The sequence below is a fragment of the Ips typographus genome, linkage group LG6 (assembly GCF_016097725.1).
Source record: "Ips typographus isolate SLU linkage group LG6, UJ_Ityp_2.0, whole genome shotgun sequence".
NCBI lineage: Eukaryota > Metazoa > Arthropoda > Insecta > Coleoptera > Curculionidae > Ips > Ips typographus.
This window is the reverse complement of record NC_138427.1, coordinates 8,333,807-8,352,466: the sequence shown is the minus strand read 5'-3', so window position 1 is coordinate 8,352,466 and position 18,660 is coordinate 8,333,807. Positions and strand designations below refer to the sequence as shown.

At 36.6% G+C, this 18,660-nt stretch overlaps 4 protein-coding genes across 8 annotated transcripts; 3 read left to right on the top strand and 1 right to left on the bottom strand.

Annotated features, from left to right (window-relative positions):
* The first annotated feature begins 483 nt into the window (after positions 1-483).
* LOC145730668 (uncharacterized) lies at positions 484-4,039 on the top strand. Of its 2 annotated transcripts, none has more exons than XM_081982000.1 (3): positions 484-644; positions 1,656-1,822; positions 2,796-4,039. In XM_081982000.1, exons 1-3 carry the CDS (start codon positions 619-621, stop codon positions 2,939-2,941), a joined length of 339 nt encoding a protein of 112 aa, XP_081838126.1. In that variant the 5' UTR covers positions 484-618; the 3' UTR covers positions 2,942-4,039. The 2 variants fall into 2 exon arrangements, with proteins under 2 accessions (XP_081838126.1, XP_081838125.1); XM_081981999.1 differs by lacking the exon at positions 484-644 and adding an exon at positions 756-823.
* A 137-nt stretch (positions 4,040-4,176) lies between these two features.
* Positions 4,177-8,266, top strand: Lrpprc2 (Leucine-rich pentatricopeptide repeat containing 2). Of its 2 annotated transcripts, XM_081981983.1 has the most exons (15): positions 4,205-4,403; positions 4,715-4,860; positions 4,914-5,283; positions 5,334-5,556; positions 5,612-5,800; positions 5,856-6,057; positions 6,113-6,325; positions 6,377-6,597; positions 6,683-6,850; positions 6,905-7,062; positions 7,119-7,334; positions 7,392-7,556; positions 7,607-7,838; positions 7,895-8,057; positions 8,112-8,266. In XM_081981983.1, exons 1-15 carry the CDS (start codon positions 4,309-4,311, stop codon positions 8,240-8,242), a joined length of 2,892 nt encoding a protein of 963 aa, XP_081838109.1. In that variant the 5' UTR covers positions 4,205-4,308; the 3' UTR covers positions 8,243-8,266. The 2 variants fall into 2 exon arrangements, with proteins under 2 accessions (XP_081838108.1, XP_081838109.1); XM_081981982.1 differs by having other exon boundaries at positions 4,177-4,403; positions 6,113-6,597.
* RpS13 (ribosomal protein S13) lies at positions 8,258-9,178 on the bottom strand. The gene is made up of 3 exons (XM_081981997.1): positions 9,027-9,178; positions 8,716-8,843; positions 8,258-8,601 (listed from the first exon to the last, which is right to left on the bottom strand). Exons 1-3 carry the CDS (start codon positions 9,047-9,049, stop codon positions 8,297-8,299), a joined length of 456 nt encoding a protein of 151 aa, XP_081838123.1. The 5' UTR covers positions 9,050-9,178; the 3' UTR covers positions 8,258-8,296.
* A 282-nt stretch (positions 9,179-9,460) lies between these two features.
* LOC145730655 (uncharacterized) lies at positions 9,461-18,642 on the top strand. 3 transcript variants are annotated; one of them, XM_081981981.1, is made up of 9 exons: positions 9,461-9,801; positions 10,114-10,344; positions 10,399-10,527; positions 10,580-10,680; positions 11,081-11,244; positions 11,305-11,506; positions 13,277-18,002; positions 18,108-18,236; positions 18,305-18,642. In XM_081981981.1, exons 1-9 carry the CDS (start codon positions 9,667-9,669, stop codon positions 18,422-18,424), a joined length of 5,937 nt encoding a protein of 1,978 aa, XP_081838107.1. In that variant the 5' UTR covers positions 9,461-9,666; the 3' UTR covers positions 18,425-18,642. The 3 variants fall into 3 exon arrangements, with proteins under 3 accessions (XP_081838107.1, XP_081838106.1, XP_081838105.1); XM_081981980.1 differs by having other exon boundaries at positions 9,462-9,879; positions 13,277-17,987; XM_081981979.1 differs by having other exon boundaries at positions 9,462-9,879.
* Positions 18,643-18,660: the final 18 nt, after the last annotated feature.

The window sequence follows — 18,660 nt, the reverse complement described above, 5'->3', positions numbered from 1 at the left end:
ATCTCTTCAAACAAAATGTTTTTTTCCCAGTTTGTTTTTTAATACTAACCTTTACAATAAAATTGGACCAGTGCGTATTTAGCAAGCCAGTTCTGCTAGCAAAAATATAATAACAACAATAAAACTAGATCAATATCTAAATCAAAATAAAATTTGACAGTAGGGTACCTGCGAACCAGGCCATACAAAAACACTGGGTTTACCTTTGATACTGCAAAAATTTTAAGGCACAACTATATAGTATATAGCAAAACTGAAAAATGAAATACTAATGAACGCAACAAAACTAACTAAGAACTATAATGTAAAGGGGTGGATGGCAAAAAAAATCTGCGAATTAATGAAAAACTCAGAAGTTTGGCAATGGTGAAAACAGTCGATAGCACTGAAACCGCTTACCTTGAAACCACTGACCAATCAGAAAGTAGAAAAGAGAAGCGTCCCGTTGTCGCTCGCACTCGGACTTGCGTCATTCGCGATCGGCGTTCTCTCTTCTCTCTTTATCTTTCTCTTTACCGTTTGTTTCGTGTTTAGAGGTACGTCGACGTGCACGCTCCGCAGTTTTGCTTATTTTTTTCATAAATTATCGAGAAAAAATTACAAAAAAACACACCCACAATGGCAGATACCGAAGCAACAAAAACGTAAGTAAAAATTTTTAGTTTATTTCACATCCTTTCCGAGATATTTCAATATTTTATTCGGCTTTGTTTTGGCGGCATACGTGCACGGCAAAATGGCGGTGTGTTATTGGAAAAGCCGGTTGTATGATGTGTGCCGTAGTGTGGTGTAACCAGGTTGTTCAGGTGTTAATTTACCGTTTGTAGGTTCCTGACCTTTTTGGTTATTTTTTTGAGTAGAACGACGGTGAAGATGAGGCTTATTGAGCAAGATAATGAAAAACGTGGTATGAATGTGTTTTACCGCGTATTTTTTGAACCACATGCTCACATGAATGCAGGTGGCTCTCATTCTATTTTTTTGCCTTGTTTTACTAGGTTATTTCTGATTTAGGTCATCTTGCTTGTGCTTTCCTTTCTATATTGGTCATTTAGGCGGAATCTTTGAATTATACAATGATTTTATTTATGAGTGTTGTGTACACATTCATGTAGGTATAAAAGTTTAAGGAGAGTTCCTACCAGCCTAATATTACTTAAATAAAATAAGGGTAATGAGGACTGTTTTTATCAATAATGTGTGCAACTTTAAACTTTTCCGTTCATTGCTTGTTAGGTCAAACAATCCAATATGTCTATATTTGGATCACCTTATAAAATTTAAAAAAATTAACAAGCCACCCTAAATGTTGATAAAACTTAATAGTAAGGTAAACCAACCAAACTCAGTATATTGACCTAATTTAACTGTTTTTTCAACTGTTTGTCACCAGACCCTGTTTATTCGCTAATTCATTATTCATGTGTCTAAAAACAGGGTCAATTTATTAATATTGATTTTCATTTAGGTTGTTTGTTAAAGCCCAGAATAACTGTTAAAGAAAACAGCACTAATTACACAAAACAGCATTGTTGTGCACTGCTGTTTCTCAGTATGTGTGTAATATTATACAAAATACCAACCAGAACAGAACTCATTAATAATGTATATTTCTGCAATGTTAGTGTCAATGTACTTTCATGAAATTGTTGTAGTGTTGAAACCACCATTGAAGAGAAGAAAGTGGCCGAAAAGGAAAAGTTAGCTGAGAAACCAGCAGCTGAAGAGGCCAAGGTTGAGGAAAATGGCGAAAAAGCTGAGAATGGTGACTCTAAAGAAGAACCTGCAAAGGAGAGTGAGGAGAAAGAAGAACCTGCAACAGGTAATGTTTTTCTTGTGTATTTACTGAAATTTAGTTGTCAATAGACAGATTTCCAATGATGAGAAACATATCGCTAGGGGGGACCATATAAATGACGGTTGATGCCGGACAAATGGGAATTCTAATTTGTTATGTTTGTATGGTTAGTGGCCCTGTGTGCGCAAGATTATGAGAGCTGAGGAAATCTGTTGCTGCATTGATCTATTTTTATATAGACAAGTATTTTTAACTCCATAAATATTATAAAGCCTTCACTGTTGGGTCAATTTTCTGTCAATAAGAAATTTTATTTGTTGATTACCAATTTTGTGTGTTGTAAACCAAACATTTTAACCTCATGACCATGAAATATTGTTTGTTTTGGTTTTATTTACATTATGGTTCAGATGTGTTAATAATGATAGAATGGGATAGTTTTGCGCGAGTTGACGTTTGTCTTAAAATAACTGTTAGGTAGGTTTTTAGTGATTCTGACAAGATTAGTCATTGAAAATGAAATATTTTTTGAGTTTTACTGTAAATATACAGAGGTGCTGCAGGTGTCCTGCTTCTAATAATAAAATTTGTTTAATGGATCTGATCAGAACTAAGCACTAAATGCAGGGCAAATACAAATAGTAGGTAAGATTTCCAACCAGTCCTAATCTTATTTGTTTGTATAACATCAAACATTAATCCAAGAAATCCTGTCAAGATAGGATCGTTCAGCTTTCCCTTTTGAATCATGAGATTGATTTTGATCTGGTAACAGGAAATTATTACAGTCTGTGACATTTAAATACCTCAATCACCAATTTGTGCTACTTTTCAAGAATTAAAGGTCAAAGAAGTTTTAGCAACGCAACTTCAGTGAAAGGCTTCCTAAACAAACTTGACGTTTCAATCTTCAATTGAAATAATTAAACTGAAAACAATAGCATAAAACTGGAGAAATTAACTTTCATCCTGGTCTGTAACGTTCGTTTCGCTCTAGATAAATGCTCGATCAAAAGGAAATCAACCGGCGATGCCGTAGACGGCAAAGAAGAATCCACGCCAGAGAAAAAGGCGAAAGTGGACGACGCCCCCGCGGAAGCCGAAGCAAATGGCGAAGTCACAGAGGCGGAAGCGGTCGCTTAATTTCTCTTTTCACATTTCCTGGACGGGTGGTTTTAGGTGCCGTTCTTTGAACTTAGAAAAAATACACATTTTGTATTTTTTCTAAGTTTAAAGTTTATTATCTGATGTGTATAATGATAGGGTTTAGGTTAATGATAGACCTGCAGGTGCTGGCCGTGTTTTGTGTCGCGTCAAACGCTTCCCACCACTTTCAGGCAAAAATATATTTACTCGAATTTTATGGTAGGACGATTCAGAAACAGTTTTTGACCCGACTCAAATGACCCTAACATTAAACAAGTAAAACATGAATCAATTTAAAATACCTACTTTACTTAAGTTTTTTTGGAAGTTGCATTTATGTTTAGTTTCTTAGGCAGCCTATTAATTGGCTGGTCGGTGTTAATAATTTTGTGTGGTTCTTATCTCAGATGAGTAGCCGTTTGAACGGTGCATTGTACTTATTTTTTTATTTCCCCTGCTGTAGATTGTCACTTAAAATAACCGAATAATACGATGCAAATCTTAATTCCAGTGTTGTGTATTCGTGTATAATTATATTATAAAACCTACGGGTTAATCTAGACTAACAATTTTTTTTAATGTAAAAGTACAGTGGTGAATCTCAGAGCCAGCTCTGCCATAACCTCACTAACAGGTTTCTAAATATGTGTTCATATCAAATTGTAAGATAGGACTAATTTTTTTACCAGTTTGTATTTCTTATACCGCCTGCCCTTTTCGCGCTTCATTTCTATTCCTACTTTAGAAGATGGAAACTAATTAGTAGATGGCGTGAAAACGATAATAACTCTAATTGCAAACGTTTATTTTCAGTTTAAATTGGATTGTATACCGATGTTATAAAGTAAAATTTAAAGTAGTTTCTATTGATGACAATTAATGCGTTCTCAACTAGAGTTGTTTGTGTTTATTCTCTACTAAACCAGGAAGTTTCGTTTTGGGTGCATTGTATTCCTTTTGACGTGAATGAAAAAAATGAACAGTATTGTCTGTAGTTATTGTTCTATATGTTTAGTAGGTTGCGTTTATGCCACAAAGTACAAAACAGAATTGTATTTTCATAGTGGTATGGCAATAAAGGGTTAGTTTCCATAGTATTGTCTCATTTTATTTTATTTATTAGTCCAAAGGTGTTATATCCATAGTTAAGCAGGAAGGTAATCTATTTCAAAAAATAATTTATTTGCCTGCCATCTATTGGCAGATGATTCTACTAGGTGTAAAACTTTGTCTACTAGGATTTGGCAACGTTGCTTTTTTCAATTTTCTAACCTAAGTTATGAACCTAACCTCAAAGTTTCGAAATCAAAATAAAACTTTTTCTGTGAAAAGTGTATTTTAAATGAACAAATTAAAAATAAAGGATGCAAAGGTTTCTTAATTTAACTTCTAAAAAGGCTATAAACAGTTTATTCTGCAACAATGTGTGTTACGCAAAGAATAATCTAGTTTTCCACAGGTAAGTTTCAGGACTTTTTTCTAAAATTACAAGAACTGGATTAGTTCAGTTCTAATTAACACTTTTTACTACAGTTTAACTATCCAGAAAGGTATTGACTGTAAAGTGCAATTATGTTGCTCTTTATTTATGTTCCTACTTGCTGTAAATTTGTAAATAGGTTTTTTCTGCTTCTAAACTTACTACTTACTACTACTTTAATTCTTAAACATGTTATCCCTACATAAAGTTGTAAAAAAATGGTTATGTATAGGTAGTTTTGGCATCTAAACATTTTTGGATATGAGGAAAATATACTGACTATATTTTAGGTGTCTTACCAATGCAGTTGAAAATCAAAAAACTAGAACCACCCCCAGCAAAAACTTTAATGTGTCTCACTTAGTCTTGCACATTAACAGTGGAAAAGTGTTTTATCTAAAGCAACTAAAAAATGTCTTCCACACCATTGATTTTCGTATGTACTATCACTACAATTATATATCAGCCATTTAGGGATATTCCTTTTAGAAAATTTGGAAACAAATGATGCCACACTTCTTTTCAAAGTATGCGGATCTGCAGTTAAGGATTCGCCGCGAGATCAACGTAATGAAATTTGTCAGGATCTGTTCAAACAACTTCAAGTTTGTAACAAGTTAAACGCTAACATTCTGAACAGTTACATAAAAACATGTACTGAAAATAATGTCTGTGTCTATCACCCTGATTTACTAAAATCAGAATTAGAACCTGACACATACAAGTTACTGCTGGAGAATGTCTGTGAACAAGGGGAGATTGAAAACGCTTTTGTTGTGTTAGAAGCTATGAAAAGTCGGAATATTACTTTAGACAGTGATTGTATTAGCAGTCTAATATTAGGTCACACTATAAAGGGGCAAGTATGGTAAAGATTTTAATGATTAGAGAGTGAATAAATGACTTTAGAGGTTTAAAAGCAGCAGAAGCTGTAATGGATACTATGAGAACAGCACAAATATCCAAGAATGACAAGACAAAACTTGCGATTTATAAAGGACTAATTAGGCGCAATGATTTAGAAGATATTAAAAAAGCTTTGAGATTGTATCCATTTAGATTGACTGAGGAAGACTTGTTGATTCTTATAGAGGAGGCGGGTTTAAAAGGGGCTGAAAATGTATTAAATGAGGTATCATTCTTGAAAGTCTGTCATAGGGTTGAACACTAAAAAAAATTTCTTATAGCTATATGACTGCTATAAACATATTACTATCACAAAGGAAATTCAAAGTGATATTGAAAAAATATGTGTACACTTGGTTCATATGAAACAGTACCAAACAGCAGTGAACATTTACTTCAAATTTGTAAAACCTGAACCAGATGTGCCTTATGGATTGATAATTCTTAAACAAATGCTTCATTGCAATGTGGTAAGTATTATTATACTAGGAAAATTAGCTTATAAAACATACTGAACGGTTTTAGGAGATCAACTTTATTATATCAGTTTCTAAGACTTTAGTTGAGGAAGATCTAAACCCGTACATACTAGAAAGCCTTACCGAACTAACTCTCAAATGTAAATACGAAGAACAAGCCTGGGCATTACTGGGTCATTTAAAGGTTTTAAGACCTCATTATTTCTGGCCCTTGCTCATACACAATGCAAACAGCAATGGAGAAATTGGTATTTTTTAAATTGTAGATCAACTGATTTATCACAAGTACAAATGTTTTTTTAGGGATGTTTACGACTTTGAAACGAATTAAAGAACTTAACGTTCAGCTTGACTTTGAAAGTTTAGAACATTACGTAATTCCTTACTGCGATTTGTCCAATTTAAAACTGCTCATGACAAAATTAAAAGGAGAAGGTTTTACAGTACGGGAATTTTTAAGTCCCTTACTGACCGTCCTATTAAGACAACACAAAACGAGACGTGCAGCTGAACTGTGTAAGTTTAATCATCATAACTGGTTTAATCTGCAAAATTTGGCGTATTTAGGTGTGCTACACGCTAACGTGAATGTGACTGGAGCCTCATTTGTATCGCTGCTAGCTAAAGCTTGGGCTTTCACCAAAGATACAGTGTCAGCTGTAAGCTTGTTAGCCCGCTATTGTGAATCTAATATCAGGGAACATGACTGGGTTGGAGGGTTTTTGATTAACGCGGCAAAGTTTTATAAACGACCTGACGTTCAACGGGAATATTTGAAACTAATCCAGGTTATTTTTTTCTTTTATTATGATACAATCAGAGGATGCATTTTTTTTTAAAAAACTTGAAATTATCCAAAACTGGGTGTTTTAGATGATTGAAAAGCAACGACTTAAAATCACAGTACAGTCTGCCGATACTATTAAAGAATTGTGCCAGTGTCATATGGATCCTCATTTACTGGACGATTTTAATGTAAAACTCAATCGGCTTGTCGATTTTCAATTGAATCTTATTGAAGACTCATCACTTCCCCATCCTGTAAGTCCCTATCAGTTGAGTATAATAACATACATTTCAAACTGATTTCCTCAGAGAAATATGAATTTGGACGAGCTGGAAGCACACTTAATAGAGTTACAGGAGAAAAATATGGAAACTAGAGGAGTTTTACGTAGATTAATCCAATTGCACGCCTCCAAAGGAAACTTTGAACGAGTACGTGAATTACGTCAACTTTTCATAAACTCAGGGTACTGTGTGGGCTTTATGATTTTCTTACAGTAGTCTACAGGTGCTTTGTTTGCAGATATGAGGAATCGGCAGGACTTAAAAGCTCTATAATGCATAGCTACGCTCAGGGTGGACACTTAAATGAATCCCTTGAATTGTATGATGAATTGAGAACGGTTCATCCAACTTTTGTGCTTGACAGTTTCAAGATTATTGATTTAGCCAAACTGTTAATACAAAATGATAGGTTTGATGAAGCGGTCGTAATTATGGAAGAAGATATTCAACAATGGTAAAGGTTATTGTAATTAAGCCTTTTAAAGTAAAAGGAATTTTCTTTTATGAGTAGTAAACTGAAAAATGTGCGCTCAGTAGAGAGAAACAGTAAGGAATTACTGGATGCTTGTAAAAACCCTGAGCAAGTAGAGACAATGTTTGAATTACTGCACAGAAATGGGCTGTGCGCTCCAACCAATGTTATTTTGGGTTCTGTACTAAGAGCCTACCTTAAAAGGTCTCTATTAAACCGTTCTACACTTAATTTCTTATATTGACTTGTTTCAGTTGCGACATCACTGCAGTTGTTGGCAAGTTTGTCAATATTTCAAGAAAATACAATTGTACACCGCTACAGTTGGAACTGTTATGTGCTGTTGCCAAACTAGAAAATGCCGAACTTTTGGACAGAATTTTGAAGGAAACAGAATCTGTTCACGGACCCGGTGCGGCTCAAGTCGGCTTGGTATCCGCACTGGCTGAAAACGGACAAGCGAATGCATTGAGAAATACTTTAATTGTTGAGTCGTTCAATAAACATTTTATTAATATTTCCATTAAACGTTTACATTTTAGAATCTTACTGTTAATGTGAATAGATTGCTTCAGAAGAGATGTTCAAGGTGGGTTGAGGAAAGAAAAATTAAACCCCTGTTAACTTTAGCTAAAGCAAGCGCAAGACTGCCTCAAGAAAATGTAGACATAGACTTTGTAAATAAATGCATAGTTGAAATATATGGTGAGATGTTTGGGATAAGGTGTTGGGTAACTACAGTTTTTGTTTAAATTTCAGACCTCAACAATGATTACAATGGTGCAGTTGCATTTCTGAATGAACTGACAGAAGATTTGAGGAGTGTAACACTTGAGCAGGAAGTAGCTAAAATTTGTAATAAGACCAAAGTTGCTGTTAATATACAATAAAAATAAAAACCCTAGTTAGTGTCACAGTTTTATTATTATAAAATTACAAACAACTTATGCCACCAGGGCAGATGCAGTACTAGACTCATACTTCCAGTTAGGAGCCAGCACATTTTTAGTTTTGTAATAGCGTGCCAATCTGTGGATACGCGACTCAACCAAAATTAAACGGAATTTGCTGTCCTTGTCTTTCCTGTTTCTTTCCAAATGCTTGCGGATAGCTACAGCCTTCTTGATCAAATAGTACAAATCCTCAGGTAGATCAGGAGCAAGACCCATGGCTTTCATGAGTCTGAGGATTTTGTTGCCGCTTACAAAACGGACCTGTGCCACTCCATAAGAATCCCTAAGAATCACACCTGTAAATAAAAAGTCACTGTTTTATCTTGTAGCAAGTCAATGATGGGAATTGCTAATTTATTGATTTACATTTTTAACTTGTTTGTCTTGTTAAGGGCAATGAATATACTTACCAATTTGGGAGGGGGTAAGACCCTTTTTACCCAGCTTCATGATGTGTTCTTTCACATCTTCAGGGGTGACTTTAAGCCACGTGGGGACGCTACGTCTGTACGGTAAGGCGGATTGGGCAATGCCCTTTCTGGAAAAACAAAATCATAGGGTTAAATGTAGATTATAGAATGGGCACAGTAGAAACAACAACCACGCGGATGCCTAACCTCAATACTTTTTATAAAGTAGTTTTCTTTGTAAATAAAAGAAAAATCTAACAACTATCATTAAAAAGGTATGTGTTATTAACTGGTTTTGAGTTTGTACTTACCCAGGTGCGTGCATACGACCCATATTTTATGGAATTTTGCAAAATCCGATTTTTTGATACAAACGCCACAAAGGACAGTAGTAAAGGAAAATGGAGGTGTTTAGGTAGTTGACATACGACTGACTGATTGACAGTATTGACATTTTATTTCTTCTCCTTTGCTTGAATGTTGTCACGTTGTCAGATTCAGAGGAACCAGCTAAAATATTGGAATTAAATTAAGCTTTTAATAATCAAATGACTCATATTTAGAATGAAATCATATTAATAAATTTGAAACAAAACGGGTGGTACGTTTCTAAAATCCGCACATCTCATTTTTCTATAAGATTCAATCATAATTATTTGTTATACTGTCAGACATTACAAAGAATAATTTATTAATTGATGAGCTTGGCAACCCCGCATACAGTTGTTTACCACTGTCACTGACAAATCGGAACGTCAAAGTCAAGTCAAAACGAAATAAATGGCTTCAGGTTCCCCAAGTTAATTTCTGTTAAATAGAAAAAGAAAGGTTTAAATAATCGCACAAAAACAATCAATTTACCCATCGAATTTTAGTTGAAAATTAAGAATCCTTTTCGATGTATAATATTACTTGATAAATGTGATAGTGTATGCCCATCAAAAGACGAAAATGAGCAGCGACGAAGACAATGTCAGCAGAGGTAAACGGAAGAGAATACCACGGCGACTGCCGGATAGCCCTGCGAGCACTTCTAGTGGTAGTCCTATTATTGGGTCCTCAGCCTATTCCCTACGAAGAAGAAAAGTAAATATTCTGCAGGACTCCAGTGATTCTGAGTCCACAGATAATTCAGATGTGATTGTTAAAAGAAGAAAAGTTGGTGTATGTATACAAATTGTCTAGTGATTGCTAGTTAACATTACTTTTTTTATTATAATACTTTTATCGTTGATGTTGGTTTAGAGACCATAGTGATCATGTTTATCTGTATTTCCTATAGCAATTCTATTAAACACAAAATTTTGTATTTTCAAGGCCAATATCAATATCCAACTGTTTTTCAAACTGTTTTTAAATTAATGTAGGTCTTGAATAATGCTATCTATGTCTTTACAGAGAGTGGAAACTGACTCAGATTTCTCAAGTGACAGTGATTCCAGTCCAGTAGTCTGGAGTAGGCTGAACTTAAGAAATAGAAGCTTTACTAGAACTTTAAGTGATTCAAGTCACTCTACTGAATCAATGTCTGGTTCTGACATACTACTCAGACGTGCAGGAAATGTGGTATTATTAGATGAGGGGGATGAAACAGACCATGGGATGACTGATTTCTCAGACAGTGAACAGGTTTGTACATGGTTTTCTTTATTGAAGTTTGTTTAGAAAATATTGTTTCTATAGCTTTCCATACAAAAACAAGCTAAACCCAGCACTTCTATACCAGCAGAGGAAAAGGCCATTGACTCTGATTCCAGTGATGGAGTTTCTGAGAAATGTGCTATTTGTCTGTTATCTTTTAAATTACAAGAGGTAACACTTTTAAGAGAATTAAGTGTGTGTTTTAATAATAGGAGTTATTTAGGTGGGCATACCTGAAAAATGTGAGCACAATTTTTGTTTGGAGTGTTTGGAAGAATGGTCCAAGAATATGAATACCTGCCCTGTTGACAGAAAAGAATATCAGTAAGTACCTTTATGTAGGTATTTGTATTTTTCAAGATATTCTATTTTAAATAAAGATTTGATATCAAGGTTAAATTTTGAATTTTTTGGTTTTTAATTATTCATATTAGTTCAGAGGCACAGAGTATTATTTTATCAGATGGTAGAACAAATTACATTACAGTTAAATAATGAAAAAGCACTGGTTAATCTGTAAATATTTATCACAATTTTGTTATAATTTTTATCATTTTCTAGCAACAGAACTAGAGGATAGTTGATTGCAAAATAACAACACTTGTGGTACACTCACTGAATACTAAAAATGGTTAAAGTTACTTTTGTCATTGCAAATGTTGTGTCAATCAATTATCAACTGATGTATACATGTTTATGATCCATAAATTCATTTTTTATTTAGTTCCATAACTGTCAAGAATTTTCTGAATGGCAAAGTTGTACGGAAAATTTCAATTCAACGGCCAGAAAGACAGGAGGACGCCATAGACATTATAGTTGAGGACCCTACATTCTGTGAAATTTGCCATTCTTATGAGAATGAAGACCGCATTCTGTTGTGCGACGGTAGGTTTTTTTCAACTAACAATGTCCAATTTTATATACAAATTTCTTCATTATTAACAGGATGTGACAGGGGCTACCACTTGTACTGTTTAAGTCCACCTTTGGAGGAGGTGCCTGAGGGCAATTGGTTTTGTACTCTTTGCAGTCCTGGAGTGAACATTAACATTGACTATGATGAGGTTTTCGGTTTTTCGCTGATGCGAGAAGCTAATGACGTGTTGGATGTGGAAGGGAATGGACGCGGACGGCGCTCCTCAAGGAGGTGATGTAGTTCTGTTTTTAATAAAAGTTTTCTTGAACTAATTTTTTCATTATGTTTTGGGGAATCTTCAGTTTTGTTTAGTCCGTTAACCAACAACAGTTTAAATTTCTTCATTTATTGTAAGGTTATTTGTTTATTCATCATTTTTCTGTAGTTTATAGTATTGTGTTACTTGTTTGAATAAAGCGCCACTTAATTTAAAACTATTTTTTCTGAATAGTTTTATTTCATAAAAATTTGAAATTTGATTTTCTACTCTTCTCACTCTTCTTCTCACATACGCCCTTCATGCATTGAATTAAAATGTTTGCCAAAGGAAAGTGAAATTATGGTTTTGCCAAATTACGTCACATTTGCTCTATGGGGCGTAAAAAAATGCGATGTTTGTATAAGAATCTTTTAGTATGAGTTATGATATTCTTTAAGTTTCTGTTATTCATTCTGGTTTCGCTTCTTTTAAACTGGCAGATTATAGGTTGATTTACTGAGCAGAAGGATGTTGAGGTCATATTAAATCAGTGAGTCAAAAAATTATACAACTCCAACTAATGGTCTCAATGCTTGATTGATTTTGGTAAAGTAATCATACATTTTTATTCATTACTTTTGCATAACATTATCTTTTATTCATGGTAACATGTACACTTTTCCCACAAAAATTATTTATATTGGTTTTCTCAAAAGTGTAATTTTGGAGTTATACAGTTTTCCTGTTACTGGATTCAATTAGAAGTTTGAAAATTAGGGCCTAATAATATTTTAATTATTAAGGTTCTTTCCTTTTAACGCCCAGTTGTACAACAATGGTTTAATTCAGAAACCTCTTTTTGACAGGAATGCATTTCATATGGCAAAGTTTAAGTACCAGTTGCAGTTCAACTGAACCTAAATCTCACATACTTTTTAGATATTTAACGCGGTTTAGTTGAGTATAGAATGAGTAAACACTCCATCTATTTGAAGTACATACCCTCCTGAAAAAAAAATGAAGATTTGCCAGTAGATCAGTTTTTATATGTCAGAAATATTACCCACTTAGGTTTGGTAATGATAAATAAAATTTTTAAAACACATAGAAAAATAATTAGGCTTTTTTCTGACCTATCACTTATTTTGATTAAGAAAATAACAGGGAATGAGGTCGAATTTATGCCAGAGCTTCAATAAATAATAGGAAATGAGTGCATTAAATCTAATATTTTTTCACCAACATAAACGCACCATAATTTAGTTAATCTTTAAGTAGCAAAAGGTAAACTTAGCAGAACATTTGGAAAGGCCTGTATTAATGTGCCTCTAAAATAACCAATGCCAAAATTTCGAACAAATTTCAAGTGTTTTAGATCAGTTATTGGCATAATTTATTGACTGTTTTGATATGCTAAGATGGTTGGAAATCTGAAAGGTCCTATTATAGATGGTGTGAAGGACTCATTGCTTAAGCTGGAATGAGGTAAAAGCCTTAATGTAGTTACTGGTTTTTTATTATAAGTCCAAATATTCATTATTAAGAGGGTTATTTATATGTTTATTGGTGGAAATTGCTTTTCTCTTTAACACAATTGTGCATTGGGGAATACTCCTTGTGTGATTTTATCCTGCCCCGATAATTTTGAGTTTGACAAACACTAGACTAATAATCTCAGTTGATTCCAAACCTCAAAGTTCCTTTTTAAGTTTTCCAATGAATATTTTGACCATCGCTAAAAATCACTTTATAAAAGACGTTTTGAAACGTCAAGCTAACAAAACATTTTTTCTATTTGACAGACTAATACCGCGGACCAGGCAGAGTGAACGAGTGAGACAGCGCGTGGAAACCAATAGAAATCAACGACGTCAAGCTCAACAAGATGACGTTAACGTTCCTTCTACTTCGACTGGTGTCAGAGTGAGCAGTAATCGGGTCTCTAGTAGTAGTGCCACCGTCCAGACGACGTCCACTACCTCCAGAACAACGTCACGTCGAACACGCAAGAAAAAGCCGCGTTACAAAACTGTTTGGGTTTTAAATGATTTGGGTGAGGCGGTGGCTACAAAGAAAAGAGTTAAGAGTAGAAAGAAGAGGAGAACTAAGAAAACTCCTAGACGGAAGAAAGAAAACACTGCTCAAGTTAGACCAGACCCCAGAGCAGGTAGTTCTTGCGCTAGTGCAGGTGTTAGGCATCAACGCCATCCAGGTGGAATTCCCTCTCTAGATTTGTTTGGTTCGGTAAATGTCCTTGATTTTACTGAAAGTGAGGATGAAGGAATTTTTAATGAAAGTGGAGTCAGTGGAATAAACGTTGCATTGGCGCGTAGAGCCTCCGTAATGGACGGTATGCGGCGAACTATGCGCAGGAAAGCAACTGTAGTGGACGTCCCGACAGTGTCTAGTTCAACGGACATTCTGGACAGTATAATGCAGTCTCAAGAAGTTTTACTCTCCAAGGGCTCAGTCATGTCGGTGGTAGACTCATCAGGCAAGATTGTGATCGAAAGCAAAAAGAAAGCTCCTGCTCTGAACAATAATAGTCCAACTAAACCTGATTTCAATTCTTACACTGTCAAGGAGACTCCTTGGCATGGCCGCAACTATCAACAATCAGGATACCGCCCTCACAACAGAAACAATTGGTCTAATAACAGGAACAACTGGCAAAATCAGAACAATTACAACAACTATCAGAGGCAAGGTGGTCAGAACTTTTATGGACAAGGGGGTTATGGAGGACAAGGACGGCAGCAGCACTATCAAGACGACATTCCACAAGACTATACGCAAAGGACTTTGTGTGAAGCTGAGTTGATGCAAGACGGAGAGGAAGAGCAACAGCAGCAGCAAGAGGAAAATCCACCAGCAGAAACTAGCACATCAGAACCTGAAGTGGATATTTACGGCGACATAGAAACTGAAGCCGTATCTACAAGCAATAAAACAGAAGAAGACTACAGGCCTCCATCACCACAACCCATGCAACAAAGTCACATATCTAACACTAACACAGATGAGGATTGCGACTCAGAGTCTGGAATGGTGATAGACACGGAACGGGGTCCCGATGAACCCGTCTCTTCTACAGTTGCTCTTGATAATGAACCAGTCACCTACAGTCCGGGACAACCTACCGACAGTCCTGAAGATAATGCAGAATATAGCCCTGGAGAACCTACAGGAAGTCCTGGTGAAGCACTGGGCACCGAAAATTTGCAGAATGTATCACTAGATCAGCTGCAGTCAGGCTTGGCCGAGCTGCAACGAGAGTTTACCTCTGGCCTCCAGGAGTTTCAGATGAATATGTCTAACTCTGAATCTAAGGAAGAAGTGCCAACTAGCAGCTCTGCCTTACAAGAAACGAAACAATCCGAAGAAGGTGAGGACATCGAATCAGAACTGGCAAACCTTCCAGATGATAAAGACGAAGATGTATCACCTGAACAGTCTCCAAGTTACCGCAGACAGTTGAAACCGCGCAGCCGCCTAGAAGAGATTAACCCTACAGCTTCTGTTACCGAGAACCCGCTTAACTTAGATTCAACTACTAAACATCAAGAAGACGACGATATGTCCGATGATGGATGCCCTAACTTTAGCATTTATTCCAAGGAAAGCAAATCAGTGGCGTTAACTACTGATCTGACAATTCGCGACGAACCTGACGATCCAGTGAGTGACAATGAGTCACAGAAAGTAACGGTAGAAAAAACTGGATCGGATCCACGACTCAGTAAAATTCCGTCTTGGAACTTGGGTGGACTTTATAGCGATTCCGAAGATGAAAGTGTAGTAAAAAAAACTACATCCTTCGGAATATCGGATATCAAAGATATGACAGAAGACATTTTAAGCGAGGAAGAGCGCAGCTACACCCCAGTCTTAGACGAACGGTGTGATAAACCTAAGAAAGGTTTTGAAGGGCTTGATACTGAAATGATATCCGACGATGATCGGAATGATTTTGATGAATCCCAGGAATTAAAAACAGCCTCAGACGGGGACGCTTTGGAAATAAACGCCAAGGAATCCGAGTTGGATTTCACACGTCCCGATGAGTTTGAGGAAGGAGAAATCGTCGACAAGAACAAAGATAAGCCCCCCGTCGAAACTGATGCTGTTATAAATGAGGAATCTCTAGTAATTGAGAAGAAAGACAAAGAAAAGAAAGCAAGTGAGAAAGAACCGAGTGGCAAGAAAAAGAAGAAAGATAAAGAAATTCAGGAGCAATCTAAACAAAACTCAGAAGAAACCTCTAACAAGGAAAACGTTAACAAAGAAACGTTTAAAAAGTTAACTAAGAGCAGCAAAGAAAGAAATTACAGGGATAAAGACCGAGACAAAACTAAAGACTCTCGTAAATCTCGAAGTCCCAGCAATAAACGAGAAGAAAACAAAAGGAAAAAGGAAAAACGCAAAGAGTTGGCGCGTTACAATGTGCGCGCTATTATAGCTGAGAAACCTCGAGCACCACCTAAAGATCAGTTTGGCAGAGACATTATTAGACGCTCTGGTTCGCGCTCCAGAAGTCGATCATACACCCCACCTCTAACACAAAAATCTCCGGTTCGAGCTCCAAGTCCCGTTGTTGCAAGAAGGCATTCACCTTCGCCAAGAGTGCGAACACCACCTAGAGAACGCAGTCCCGTGGCTAAAAGGCGATCCACTTCAAGATCGAGGGAGAAGAGTCGTAAAAGGAAAAGAAGGTCTGTCAGTCCTGGAAAAGGTAAGAGAGACCGATCTAAAACGAAAAAACCCAAACGTTCAACAAGTCGGACGAACAGAGCAAAGAAACCTAAAGAGAAAGGAGGGAAGAAACGTGAAGGTCACAGAAGAAGGTCAGCGTCACCCCAAAGACGCCGAAGAGAATGGACTCCATCATTATCCAGGTCTTTGACTCCGCCTCTGCGCCATCCTTCCCCGTCCTGGACGCCTCCTCGCACCGAACCTAATGTCTTACGCAATCAGAATCTCACTGTGATTGTGAATAACGATACAGGTAAGAAGAAGAAAGATAAACGAAACAAAGAAAAGCGCAGAAAGGACGAAGAAGAGCCATCAAGGCGGAGACGTAGAGATCGAGAACGTACTCCACCACCATCAAAGGAAGTATTTGCTTCCGGAGACAACATACTCGTCAGCGTCAGCTTTAATAATGACAGTGAAAATAGGGACGTTACTAGAGAGAATAGAAAACGGAAGGAGATTTCTACCGTCGACCAACAAAAGAAAAACGAACGGAGAGAGAAGCGAAACAAAAACATGGTTGGCGTTAAGCCAGTGGCCATAATCGACTTAGAACTATCACCTATTCAGGAAATTGTTTCTTCTCCTAAAGATGTTATCGTTCTCAGTGATAGCGACAACAACGAAACAGAATCAAACAGGAATGTAGCTAGTACCAACGTGATGTGCGATTCTTCTCAACAGGTGGCTAGTCCTGAACAAGTTGCTAACTACTCTACAGGTCCGAAAACTCCACCTGAGCCCAGTGTAAAATTTGCTCTTATGGCCAAGCCTCAACAAATGCGTGCAATAAACAATCCACTTCACGATCCACTGGAGCATGTGGAAGAAGAAGAGGAAGAAGGACAGGATGATTTGAACACTCACAAAGGTCCAAACACGCCATCGGAAGAGCCTCCGACTTCACCTCCTAGTTCTCCAGATGCCTATGATCCGTTCGAGCCAACTAAAAGTCGATCTCCCACTCCGGAACCGGAAGTTTCCTTAACAGTAGGGGAAGAACATGATACTCAAGGAGACGTTGTGGATTTAGAAAAACCTGGACAGAGTCCAGACGTGACCAAGTCCTTAACTCCACCAGTTCCGGATATTCAACCGGCCGATTCTCAAAGCAGTATTCAAGAAATTTCCGAATCAAAAACGCCTGAAGACCCCAGACCTAATCAGCAAACTGTTGTCACCAAACCTATCGCTCAGACTGTGCCTTTCAGTCCGGCAACGCAACCAGCTTTGGCCGCAGTCATTCCGGTTTCGAGTACGGTTACAATTTCCAGGATTAACATTTTGAGTTCCGCTATGTTGACGCCTGCTGCACAAGTAAAACCTAGTCCAGTGAAAATATCACCGACTAAGGCTCCGGTCAAATCCACTCCCATTAAACCGATGCAATCAAAAACAGTCAAGAAAAAGCAGCAAAACGGCAACAATGCGGACGATACAGTCAATTTGGACTTTGATTCGCCCTACTCGCCTGGATCGAGTGACTATGAGGATCTGTTTGAGCCACCGCCCACTGAACCAACAGTCAAGGCAAAATCTGCAGGAACAAAAGCTAAAGGTGCAGGCAAAAAGTCTTCAGCCTTTGACACTTTATTCGGCTCGCCCACTTACAACAAAAAGGGAGGCGCCAAAAAGACTACTAATAAACGCTCAGTTCCTCCCAGTAAAACCAAACATGTCGGCGTAAAGGTAGACGAAGACAGTTTAAAGATCTTAGAAGAATTACCAAACTCTGCAGTTGAAATGCAGGTAAAAGATAAGGTCAGTACAAAAGATGTAAGTAAATCACTTTTATTACTGATCTGAATAGTTTTTAAAGTGCTTTGCTGTAGAAGTGGATGAACTAAAAAGTTTTAAATACATTTTTTGTTTCTTTTTCAGTTCCTTAAGAAATTAAACAGACAAGAACGTGTAGTGGAGGAAGTGAAGCTAGTTCTTAAGCCATTTTACAATAAGAAGAAAATCACAAAGGAAGAATATAAAGATATTATGCGACGAGCTGTTCCCAAGGTTAGTTTTTTTACATGACTCTTTAATATTTTTATTTGTGCGAGTCTAAAAATTTTCAAATTTTCTAGATATGTCACAATAAGAGTGGGGAAATCAACCCGATCAAAATACGAAGCCTGATCGAGGCGTACGTGAAGAAAGTGAAGCACAGCAAGAAGGTAACGTCGTCCAGCCAAAAAGTGGTGTAAGTTTTTGAGATATTAAGAAACAATAATTTACTTTTTTTGTACATATATAAATGATGGATGATCGGTAGTATTATGAATTGATTGATTTAATAATTCGAATTGCGATTAAGACAGATTGAGTAGATTGAGTTTAATTTATGTCGTATTCACTTTGTGATTATGTAATTTAAATGTTTTTAGAACATTAAAAACAATTGTGTACAATTATGCTACACCTACAGATATTTTTTAATTAA